This window comes from Phacochoerus africanus, chromosome 9 (assembly GCF_016906955.1).
Source record: "Phacochoerus africanus isolate WHEZ1 chromosome 9, ROS_Pafr_v1, whole genome shotgun sequence".
Lineage (NCBI taxonomy): Eukaryota > Metazoa > Chordata > Mammalia > Artiodactyla > Suidae > Phacochoerus > Phacochoerus africanus.
In genome coordinates, this window is record NC_062552.1 from 99505937 (window position 1) to 99517998 (window position 12062).

The window sequence follows — 12062 nt, forward strand, 5'->3', positions numbered from 1 at the left end:
GAGTTTCCACTGTAGCTCAGTGGGTTACACACCCAACTAGTATCCAGGTTTGATCCCTGACCTCACTCAGTGGGTTAAGGATCCCATGTTGCCATGGGCTGTGGTACAGGTCACAGACATGGCTTGAATCTGCACTGCAGTGGCTATGGTGTAGGCCAGCAGCTGCAGCTCCAATCCGACTCCTAGCCTGGGAACTTCCCTATGCTGAAGGTGCAGCCAAAAAAAGCAAAAAATAAATAAATGAATAAAAAAATTTACATTAAAAAAGTGGATGAAGTGGGGAAAATAATTTTAAAATGTAGCATGTTTTTAATTTAAAAAAGCAAGCACTCAAATCTGGAACAAGACAGGGATGCCCACTCTCACCACTGCTCTTCAACATAGTTTTGGAAGTCCTAGCCACAGCAATTAGACAAACAAAAGAAATAAAAGGCATCCAATAGGAAGAGAAGAGATCAAACTGTCACTGTATGCAGATGACATGATACTATACATAGAAAACCCTAAGGACTCAACCCCAAAACTACTTGAACTGATTCATAAATTCAGCAAAGTAGCAGGATATAAGATGAACATTCAGAAGTCAGTTGCATTTCTGTATACCAGCAATGAAATATTAGAAAAGAAATACAAAAATACGATACCTTTTAAAATTGCACCTCACAAAATCAAATACCTCAGAATACACCTGACCAAGGAGGTAAAGGACCTATATGCCGAGAACTATAAAACTTTAATCAAAGAAATCAAAGAAGATGGAAAGAAATGGAAAGATATTCCATGTTCCTGGATTGGGAAAATCAATATTGTAAAAATGGCCATACTACCCAAAGCAATCTACAGATTCAATGCAATCCCTATCAAATTACCCATGACATTTTTCACAGAACTAGAACAGACAATCCAAACATTTATATGGAACAACAAAAGACCCAGAATCGCCAAAGCAATCCTGAGAAACAAAAACCAAGCAGGAGGCATAACTCTCCCAGACTTCAAGAAATACTACAAAGCCACAGTCATCAAAACAGTGTGGTACTGGTATCAAAACAGACAGACAGACCAATGGAACAGAATAGAGAACCCGGAAATAAACCCTGACACCTATGGTCGATTAATCTTTGACAAGGGAGGCAAGAACATCAAATGGGAAAAAGAAAGTCTACTCAGCAAGCATTGCTGGGAAACCTGGACAGCTGCATGCAAAGCAATGAAACTAGAACACACCCTCACACCATGCACAAAAATAAACTCAAAATGGCTGAAAGACTTCAATATACGACAGGACACCATCAAACTCCTAGAAGAAAACATAGGCAAAACACTCTGACGTCAACATCATGAATATTTTCTCAGGTCAGTCTCCCAAAGCAATAGAAATCAGAGCAAAAATAAACCCATGGGACCTCATCAAACTGAAAAGCTTTTGCACAGCAAAGGAAACCCAAAAGAAAACAAAAAGTCAACTTACAGAATGGGAGAAAACAGTTTCAAATGATGCAACCGACAAGGGCTTAATCTCTAGAATATATAAACAATTTATACAACCCAACAGCAAAAAGCCAATCAATCAATGGAAAAGTGGGCAAAAGACCTGAATAGACATTTCTCCAAAGAAGATATACAGATGGCCAACAAACACATGAAAAAATGCTCAACATCGCTGGTTATAAGAGAAATGCAAATCAAAACTACCATGAGATATCACCTCACACCAGTCAGAATGGCCATCACTAATAAATCCACAAATAACAAGTGCTGGAGGGACTGTGGAGAAAAGGGAACCCTCCTGCACTGTTGGTGGGAATGTAAACTGGTACAGCCACTATGGAGAACAGTTTGGAGATACCTTAGAAATCTATACATAGAACTTCCATATGACCCCGCAATCCCACTCTTGGGCATCTATCCGGACAAAACTCTACTTAAAAGAGACACGTGCACCCGCATGTTCATTGCAGCACTATTCACAATAGCCAGGACATGGAAACAACCCAAATGTCCATCGACAGATGATTGGATTCAGAAGAGGTGGTATATATACACAATGGAATACTACTCAGCCATCAAAAAGAATGACATCATGCCATTTGCAGCAACATGGATGGAGCTAGAGAATCTCATACTGAGTGAAATGAGCCAGAAAGACAAAGACAAATACCATGTGATATCACTTATAACTGGAATCTAATATCCAGCACAAATGAACATCTCCTCAGAAAAGAAAATCATGGACTTGGAGAAGAGACTTGTGGCTGCCTGATGGGAGGGGGAGGGAGGGGGAGGGATCGGGAGCTTGGGCTTATCAGACACAACTTAGAATAGATTTACAAGGAGATCCTGCTGAATAGCATTGAGAACTTTGTCTAGATATTCATGTTGCAACAGAAGAAAGGCTGGGGAAAAAATGTAATTGTAATGTATACATGTAAGGATAACCTGACCCCCTTGCTGTACAGTGGGAAAATAAAAAAATTATAAAAAAAAGCAAGCAAACAATGATAAAAAGTATATTACCGTAGCGTGTTCACACACCCAAATATTTACCTACGTTAAACATTCAGAATCAAAATCTAGTTGGATGCACTCATCTTTGGGGCAAAGTAAGAAATGGAGAGAGAAGAGACTATCATTCCACACTGTAAACTTCTCAGTATTGCTTACATCTGCTTTGGAAAATGTTTTTTCCTTTAAAAGGAATTTAAAAAGCAGTATGCAAACCTTCAGCAAATATCTCGAGACCATGAAAAAGAAACAAACTAACAAAACAGACACATGGGCTCACTCTCTGGACACTATGAAATCAATCATAATTTTTTGCTTTCCAGTATCCGCCCAAGCCTTTCACATACACTATCACCTTGAGCCCCACACAGGAGACTTTCTTTCATCATGTTAACATACAAGAACTCTGAAACCCCCAAAGATATAAACTTGCTTAAGACTCAAAGGGAGTCGATGCAAACGCCAGAGCTAGACGCTAATTGCATTTCACCACAATGCTGCTGCTCACTGTTGAGCTCCACATTAGCAGTTACTCAAGGCTGTGACACTTATTAGAGGCTAGTCCTCAGCAGCTTAACATTCTCCAAGCCTCAGTTTCCTCCTCTCCCATATTTGAAAAATACTCCTGGTGTTAAATTTTGTATGTACCTATTCTTTTATTTATTTATTTATTTATTTAATTTATTTGCTTTTTAGAGCCGCATCCCGCACCGTGCGGAGGTTCCCAGGCTAGGGGTCTAATCAGAGCTACAGTTGCTGGCCTATGCCACAGCCACAGCAACGCCAGATCCCAGCAGCATCTGCAACCTACACCACATCTCAGGGCAATGCTGGAGCCTGGACCCACTGAGTGAGGCCGGGGGTTGAACCCTCAACTTCATGGTTCCTAGTCAGATTCGTTTCTGCTGCTGTGCCACGACGGGAACTCCGGTACCTGTTCTTACACTATATATAAAATCCTGGGACCCACTATACCTATATTGCTTCCAGGGTCACATTCAAAAGGTTGACATTTAGTGTCTTCTAAGGTTCAATAGTCTCATTCCCTATGATACAGCAATTCCACTCCTAGGTGTTCACCCCATAGAAATGCACACACATGGCCATCAAAAGATAACGTTCTTGATTGTTCAGGTTCAGAGAGCACTGTTACTAAGAGTCTCAAACTGGGAACTTCCAAATGCCCGCAGGCAGTAAAATCGTCAAATATGTTTATGATCACACAATGGAACACTATCGAGCAGTGATAATGAACAATCTACACAACAGTTAAGGATGAATCTCAAAAACGAAATTGGTGAGCGAAAGCAGAGAGGCACTCAAAAAGGCACATCGAAGGATTCCTCACCATAAAATACAGAATGGGGAAAAACGAGTATTTGTTGGACTCAGGATAGAGTAGCTCGGGGAAGAGGAAAGTGAGTGGAGCATGGATGAGCGTGATTTCTGGAGACCTGGTAAAGATGCTTCTGGATCCTTGTGCTTAGTTACCTGGATACGTTCTGAAACGCACTGCACACTTAGGATTTACGCACGTTTTTGTATAAACATTATAATTCATTAAGAGTTGTTTTTTTAAGTTGCCCTTAGAAGGACTAACATTTTTTTTGAATTCTGTCTAAAGCCACTCAGCTCTGGGTCCACCAGGAATACATACCCAACGAGTTTCACTTCAAGGAGCGGGGGAGGGTTGAGGCGTTAGGGAGCCGGTACGCAGCCACAGCCAGACTCCTATCAGGCCTGTCCCTGGGCTTTTACCTTTGCCCAGTCCCTGCACGGGGTCCACTCCAGAGGCGGTTCATCCCCTGAACGCTCCGAGATCAGGCGGAGGCGGCGACTGATCGCGAACCGCCTCCCGGGCGCTCAGAGCGGCCTTGGATTGGACACCGGAAGCGCCTGCCCTTTTATGGTCAGGGTCCAGACCCCGACTCTGCGTGCCGGGGATGGCTGCGACGGTGACCCTGGAACCCGCGGGCCGTTGCTGCTGGGACGAGCCAGTGCGCATCGCTGTGCGCGGCCTGGCTCCGGGGCAGCGGGTCACGCTGCGCGCGTCCCTGCGCGACGAGAAGGGCGCGCTCTTCAGGGCCCACGCGCGCTACTGCGCCGACGCCGACGGCCAGCTGGACCTGGCGCGCGCGCCCGCGCTGGGCGGCAGCTTCGTGGGGCTCGAGCCCATGGGGCTCCTCTGGGCTCTGGAGCCCGAAAAGCCTTTTTGGCGGTTTGTGAAGCGGGACGTGCAGACGCCTTTCGCCGTGGAGCTGGAGGTGTTCGACGGCCACGAGCCCGAGGCAGAGCGACTCCTGGGCCGGGCTGTGCACGAGCGCGACTTCCTGCCGCCCGGGGTTCGGCGCGAGCCGGTGCGCGCGGGCCGGGTGCGCGCCACGCTTTTCCTGCCTCCAGGTGAGCCTGGGGTGCTTGGGGCGCTAACATGTTCGCTGGGCCGCTTTGATTTCGTGTACCGCTTCCCAGGGAATTTGGCTGGGGACAAGGGTCACAGAAAAGGATTTTGATTAAATCAGATGCTTCAGAGCAATGGAGGATTTTGATATGTTCTACACTGTGCTATGCGTTTTTCTTTTTTTTAATTTATTACTCAAATGAATTTATCACATCTGTAGTTGTATAATGATCATAACAATCTGATTTCACAGGATTTCCATCCCCACAGCCCAAGCACATACCCCCACCCCGCAAACTGTCTCCTCTGGAGACCATAAGTTTTTCAATGTCTGTGAGTCAGCATCTATTCTGCAAAGAAGTTCAGTCTGTCCTTTTTTTCAGATTCGAGATGTCAGTGAAAGCATTTGATGTTGGTGTCTCATTGTATGGCTGACTTGCTATGCGGCTATGCGTTTTCTTGAATTATCTCATTTAATCTCTTTCTTCCAATGAAGTGGATACTGCTATTATGCAGATTAAAAAAAAAAAGATTGGCTCAGTGTCGATAGATTCACTTTGCTATTTATTAATAACCACCCTTCAGATCTCCAAAAGTTTCAGCCGGATAGGTCTTACACAGTATGATGACAGTCAAGGAGGCTATTGCCAAGTCACCCTTTCTAGTGTCCTGATTACACTGGGCCCTTTGCCCACTTTTTCATGTTCCTGTCTACCACAGGTCACATTTCGGACTTCATTGCCCTCCAATCTCTCTCTCTCTCTCTCACACCCACACACATAAACAACATTCTTAATTTGTTACTCTCCCTTGCAATTAAATATCCCTTTTCATTAAGGACTCAGAGAGTTGTTGTCTTTCCTTTGATTCACAGGATCCTACTAAATAATTTAGAAAACTCGCTAAAGGAAAGCAAATTCTTTAAGTTATATAATACCTTTCCTTTTTGCTATTACCTTCTCTAGGACCCGGACCTTTCCCAGGGATCATTGACATCTTTGGTTTGGGAGGAGGCCTGTTGGAATATCGGGCCAGCCTTCTAGCTGGCCATGGCTTTGCTACCTTGGCACTAGCTTATTATGACTTTGAAGATCTCCCCAAGAAATTTGACGCCATACATCTGGACTACTTTGAAGAAGCCCTGTGCTACATGCTTCAACACACCCAGGTTCTCCTAAAGTCCTTTATCATATCTCTAGAAATACCTCTAGAGAGGGCATCACTTTGTGGGCTTTGATGCTGATCTCTTCTTTCTGAGATTTCTTTTGGAGACTTCTTTGGCTTTATCTCCTACTCTATTTTCACTGTGGAAAAAGGTGGATTAGTAATGCAGAATTCACTGTAAAATTCATGGATAGTTTATTTCAAGGAATGATGTAGTAATGTTAAAATTCCTGGCGTTCCTGTCATGGCTCAGTGGAAATGAATCTTGATTAGTATCCATGAGAACTCAGGTTCAATCCTGGCCTTGCTCAGTGGATTAAGGATCCCCTGTTGCCATGAGCTGTGGTGTAGGTCCCAGCTGTGGCTTGGGTCTGGCGTTGCTGGGAGTGTGGGACAGGCCAGCAGCTACAGCTCCGATTCAACCCCTGGCCTGGGAACCTCCATGTGCTGTGGGTGCGGCCCTAAAAAAAAGACAAAACAAAATTCCTTTTATAATCAAATGCAGTTTCCAATTTTTACCTTTGCATGCTTGTTTTTAACCTTTTTTTTTTCTTTTTATGGCTGCACCTGCAGCACATAGAAGGGGTTGAATCGGAGCTGTAGCCACGGCCTAGGCCACAGTCATGGTAATACAGGATCCATTCCACATCTGCGACTACACTGCAGCTTGCAGCAACACTTGATCCTTACCACACTGAGCGAGGTCAGGGATCAAACCTGAATCCTCCCAGAGACAACATCGGGTTCTTAACCCACCGAGCCACAACAGGAACTCCTTAATCTTTATTTTTCTGATAGCAGGGTATGTTCTCAGATTTTGATCAAAACTTGTTCACCCATTTCAGAAGCTAAGAAGTACTCAGTTGGACTGTGAAGTTTTAACTTGGTTTTCTAACAAGTAAATTATTGTGATGTATATATATATATATACACATAGAGAGAGAGAGAGAGATAAAGAGAGAGTCCGATGAATGATTCACTTCTTAGAACAGAATTTGGTTCCACATAGATACCCAGGATCACTGACGCTTTAATTCCACATAAATGAGACTCTGAACTTCACAGGCTCTATGACTCAGCATTTTCTAGTGGATGACTCTCTGGACATTTGCAGCCAATTTCCAAATTGTCCAGTGAGTTTAAGATTTGTGTGCCATGTGTCCAGCAAGATGGTCTTTACTTGGGAAGAAACTCCTCTGTTGGCTGAGGTTGAGTCTCTGTGGCCAATTCACAAATTAAAACTAGCAGCATCTCTAGTTGCATTTAGAAAAACATTTTTCTATTGAGTCGGTTCATGACTCTTGATTCTTCTCCCTTCTTGTCTTACAGGTAAAGGGCCCAGGCATTGGGCTTCTGGGAATTTCTTTAGGGGCTGATATTTGTCTCTCCATGGCCTCATTTTTGAAGAACGTCTCAGCCACAGTTTCCATCAATGGATCTGGATTTAATGGAAACAAACCCATATACTACAAGGAGACTAGCATCCCACCATTGGGCCATGACCTGAGGAGAGTGAAGGTAGCTTTCTCAGGCCTCCTGGACATTGTGGATATAAGGAATGATATTGTGGGGGGATGTGAGAACCCCTGCATGATTCCAATAGAGAAGGCCCAGGGGCCCATCCTCTTCATTGTTGGTCAGGATGACCATAACTGGAAGAGTGAGTTATATGCCCAGATAGCCTCAGAACGGTTACAGGCCCATGGAAAGGGAAAAGCCCAGATCATCTCTTACCCTGGGACTGGGCATTACATTGAGCCTCCTTACTTCCCCATGTGTCCAGCTTCCCTGCACAGATTACTGGACAAACCGGTGATCTGGGGTGGGGAACCCAGAGCTCACTCTAAGGCCCAGATAGATGCTTGGAAGCAAATTCTAACCTTCTTCTCCAAACACCTTGGAGCTTCCCCCAAATTGTAATGCATTGGTCTGTTATTTGACAAGAGAGATTCAAGATCAGATTTTAGTGTTTAATATTTTTTCTGTGAATCAACTATCCTCTGGGTAACATTAAACTCTTGTCATTGGTCCATCGTTAAAAAGTCTACAAATAAAAAATGCTAGAGAGTGTATGAAGAAAAGAGAACTCTCTTACATCATTGGTGGGAATGTAAACTGGCACAGCCTCTACGAAAAACAGTATGGCAGTTCCTCAAAAACTAAAAAAAGAGTTTCCATATGCTCTAGGACTCCAATTTCTAGATATACGCCCAGACGAAACTATCATTCAAAAAGATACATGCACCCCTATGTTCACAGCAGCACTATTTACAACAGCCAAGACATGGAAACAACCTAAATGTCCCTTGACATATAAATGGATATAGAAGTTGGAGTGTGTGTGTGTGTGTAATATACACACAATGGACTGTTATAAAAGAGAATGAAATAAAGTCATTTGCAGGAACATGGATGGACCTAGAGATTATCATATTAAGTGAAGTAAGTCAGAAAAAGAAAGACAAATACCATATGATATCCCTCATATATGGAATCTAAAACATGACACAAATGAACATATATATCAAACAAACCTGACTCACAGATATAGAGAACAGACTTAGAGTTGCCAAGGGGGAAGGGGGGGAAGAGGGGAGGGGAGGGGAGAGAAGTATGGGGAGTTTGGGATTAGCAGAGGCAAAATATTATATATAGGATGGATAAAAAACAACACCCTACCAAATAGCACAGAGAACTATGTTCAATATCCTGCAATAAACAATACTGAGAAAGAATATATATGTATAACTGAGTCACTTTAGGGTAGAAATAAACACAACATTGTAAATCAACTCTACTTCAATAAAGTTTAAAAAAATTCGGAGTTCCCGTCGTGGCGCAGTGGTTAACGAATCTGACTAGGAACCATGAGGTTGTGGGTTCGCTCCCTGGCCTCGCTCAGTGGGTTAAGGATCCGGCGTTGCCGTGAGCTGTGGTGTAGGTTGCAGACGTGGCTCAGATCCCTCGTTGCTGTGGCTCTGGCATAGGCCGGCGGCTACAGCTCCGATTCGACCCCTGGCCTGGGAACCTCCATATGCCACGGGAGTGGCCCAAAGAAATAGCAAAAAGACCCCCCCCAAAAAAAAAAATTTCATGTCATTTGTATTAATGATGTATCTCAGGTAATTTTGTTGAGTGTTACTTTTTCACTAATTTTCTAATGTAACACATGCCTGCCTACTCAAGAAGATTCAATTAGCGGTATCAAAGTAGTAAAAGCATCCTATTAAAATTGGTGTTTTCATCTAGATGTTTTTACTTAACACTTTGAGGCACAGATGAAATTCAAAGCTGAACAAACACTGGGTTACTTCTTCTATCACTGGGAGAGAAGGGCCATCCAGTGTTTACTACTGGTTGAACTACTGGTAGCAGGGTAGAAATTCTGTTGACCAAAAGTTTACCAAAAGGTGTTGATAGAAGGAAAGACAAAATGACCTTTTTCTCATGGAGATGGGAGAAGAATACTTTGGGAGGAGGAGTTAGCATAATGGGAGCATCCAGGAGTTTCCTGGTGGCACAGCAGGTTAAGGATCTGGTGGTGTCACTGCTGTGGGATGGGATGGATCTCTGGCCCAGGAACTTCAGCATGATATGTGAAGCCCCCCCCCCCCAAAAAAAAAACAAGGGGAGCATCTGGCTCTAGAATAATTAAATCTAAATTCTCTTCCAAAGGTGAGTGACTGTGACCTATTTTCCTTCTTCCTTCTTGGCTCTAAGGGGAGACTTTGGAAAAGCATACTGTGACATTCTTAGAGGTATCAAGTCTACAAAGCACTGTGTAAGTGTATTTGAAGAGAGTATGGCCGAGAACTTTTGAAAACTGACAAAGACATCAAGCTACATATTCCAGAAGCACTGTCTATTAGCTCAGGCTTCTATAACAAAATACCGTAATTGGAGTGGCTTAAACAACAGACATTTCTTTCTCACATTTCGGGAACCTGTAAAGTCCAAGATAAACGTTCTGGCAGGTTCAGTTCCAGGTGGGGGCCTCTTCCTGGCTTACAGACAGCTGCCTTCTTCCTGTGTCCTTACCTGTTGGAGAGAGAGGGTGCTCTGGTTTCTCTTCCTCTTTTCATAAGGACACTAATCTTGTCATGGGGGACTCACTCTCATGACTTCACTTAGACCTAACAACCTCCCAAAGGCCCTTATTTCAAATACCATCGCACTGGGGTTTCAGATTTTACCATATGAATAGGATGGGGGACACTTAGTTCCTAACACCTATAAACTTCAATTTAACTACATAGAAAACGATATTTAACACATCACAGAAAACTCATTTGTGACAGTTTCATGACATAGCCATAAATTCTTTTCTTTGACATTCCTGCCACCAAGAAGTGAGAGATCTATGTCCCCTCCCCTCAAATCTGCATACATTTCTGACTGCTTCGATTCGTACAGTAGAGCAGAGTTGATGACTTCAGAAGCTAGGTCATAAAGGCCATGAAGGTCCCACCCTGTCTGCTGGAAACACTTGCTCTTGGAACCCTGAACCACCCTAAGAGGTCTGACTACTGTGAGGCTGTGATGCTGTGAGGAAACCCGAACTACATGGAGAGGCAAAGTGTAAGCACTTCCTGTGACTGTTCCAGTGGAGCCCAGCCTTTGGTCATCACAGCCCGAGTACTAGAAATGTGAGTGAGAAAGAACCTCCAGAAGATGCTAGCCCTCAGCTATTTGAATCTGCCCAGTGAAGACTTAAGATTTCCTGAGGCAGAGAATACTTGTCCCAGTCAATCGCTGTCCAAACTGTGGATTTAGGAACAAAATATTGTTTACATGATTATGTTCTGGAGTGCATTTCAGTTATCTATTCTATGTAAAAAAACACCCCAAGACAGAGTGGCTTAAAACGTTATCCATTCATTTTTCTCACTCACACGGCAGGGAAGTTGTACTGGCTGTCTGCCAGGACCTCAGGGAGGGCTTTGGGTTCACAGGGTCTCAGTCCTCTCCCTGTGGCCTTTTACAATGGCTAATTGGGCTGGGTTCCAAAAGCAAGCATCCCAACATAGCAAGGCGGAATCGCATGACCTATTTTTGACCTAGTCTTGGAAGTTACGTAGCATCACTTTTGCTGTACTCTACTGGTCAAGGCAATCACAAAAACCCACCAAGTTCAAGGAGAATATAGAGTCCACCTCTCAAAAGGAGAGCGGAAATGTTCTAGAAGAGTATGTGGAATGGAAAACATTGTAACAATCTTCAGAAAATGTGCCTTCTGGCTACAGTGGTTCACATTCCTCCTACATGTATTACATACTGACCCCTCCTTCACATTTCTCCCAAATGTCTCATTGCATTATAACATTCTGCTCAGGCTCAAAGCCCAAGATTGTATCATTTATGTCAGGATCAGGTGCAGATGAAGCTGCTCAGGTATAGTTGCTTGGGTATAGCTCCTTGAGTATCTTTCTTCTCAATCTGAAGATCTACAAACTAAAGAAACAACTGTACACACACACACACACACACACACATCTAGAATACAATCAATTGCAGGCAAGTAGAAGATAATTCTTACAGACAGTTTCTATTCAAAAATGGAGAAAATGTGGAGTTCCCATCATGATGCAGCAGAAATGAATCCGACTAGGAGCCATGAGGTTGTGGGTTTGATCCCTGACTTCGCTCAGTGGGTTAAGGATCTGGCGTTGCCATGAGCTGTGGTGTAGGTCACAGATGCGGCTCAGATCTGGCGTTACTGTGGCTGTGGTGTAGGCCAGCAGCTACAGCTCTGATTGGATTTCTAGCCTGGGAACCTCCATATGCTGCAGGTGAGGCCCTACCAAAGAGCAAAAAAAAAAAAAAAAAAGGAGCAAATGGAAGGCACATCACAGTCTAGCCTCTGGTAATTCTGAAACCCAGCTGAGAACGTTTCCTTCTATTGGTGCTCAGTTTACTCTGTTTTCTGTAGCTCTTGGTTCTGCCCCCTGAGTGGAAACCTGCATTTCCCATAAGAAATATAAATAGGCAACTAGAA

General features: G+C 43.6%; 1 protein-coding gene and 1 long non-coding RNA gene across 6 annotated transcripts in view; one reads left to right on the plus strand and one right to left on the minus strand.

Annotated features, from left to right (window-relative positions):
* The first annotated feature begins 4332 nt into the window (after positions 1 to 4332).
* On the plus strand, positions 4333 to 8476 carry LOC125135272 (peroxisomal succinyl-coenzyme A thioesterase-like). The gene is made up of 3 exons (XM_047795223.1): positions 4333 to 4905; positions 5869 to 6071; positions 7397 to 8476. The coding sequence occupies exons 1-3, from the start codon at positions 4449 to 4451 to the stop codon at positions 7985 to 7987; spliced, it is 1251 nt and encodes a 416-aa protein (XP_047651179.1). The 5' UTR covers positions 4333 to 4448; the 3' UTR covers positions 7988 to 8476.
* The window catches only part of LOC125135273 (uncharacterized), a 74054-nt gene continuing 67286 nt past the window's right edge, over positions 5295 to 12062 (minus strand). For 3 of the 5 annotated variants that reach the window (XR_007136937.1, XR_007136938.1, XR_007136935.1), the window contains exon 4: positions 9300 to 10105. This is a non-coding gene — a long non-coding RNA (uncharacterized LOC125135273). Of the gene's footprint in view, positions 5409 to 5444; positions 6208 to 9299; positions 10106 to 12062 lie in introns of those variants that run through there. The other 2 variants (XR_007136939.1, XR_007136936.1) reach the window with 2 other exon arrangements.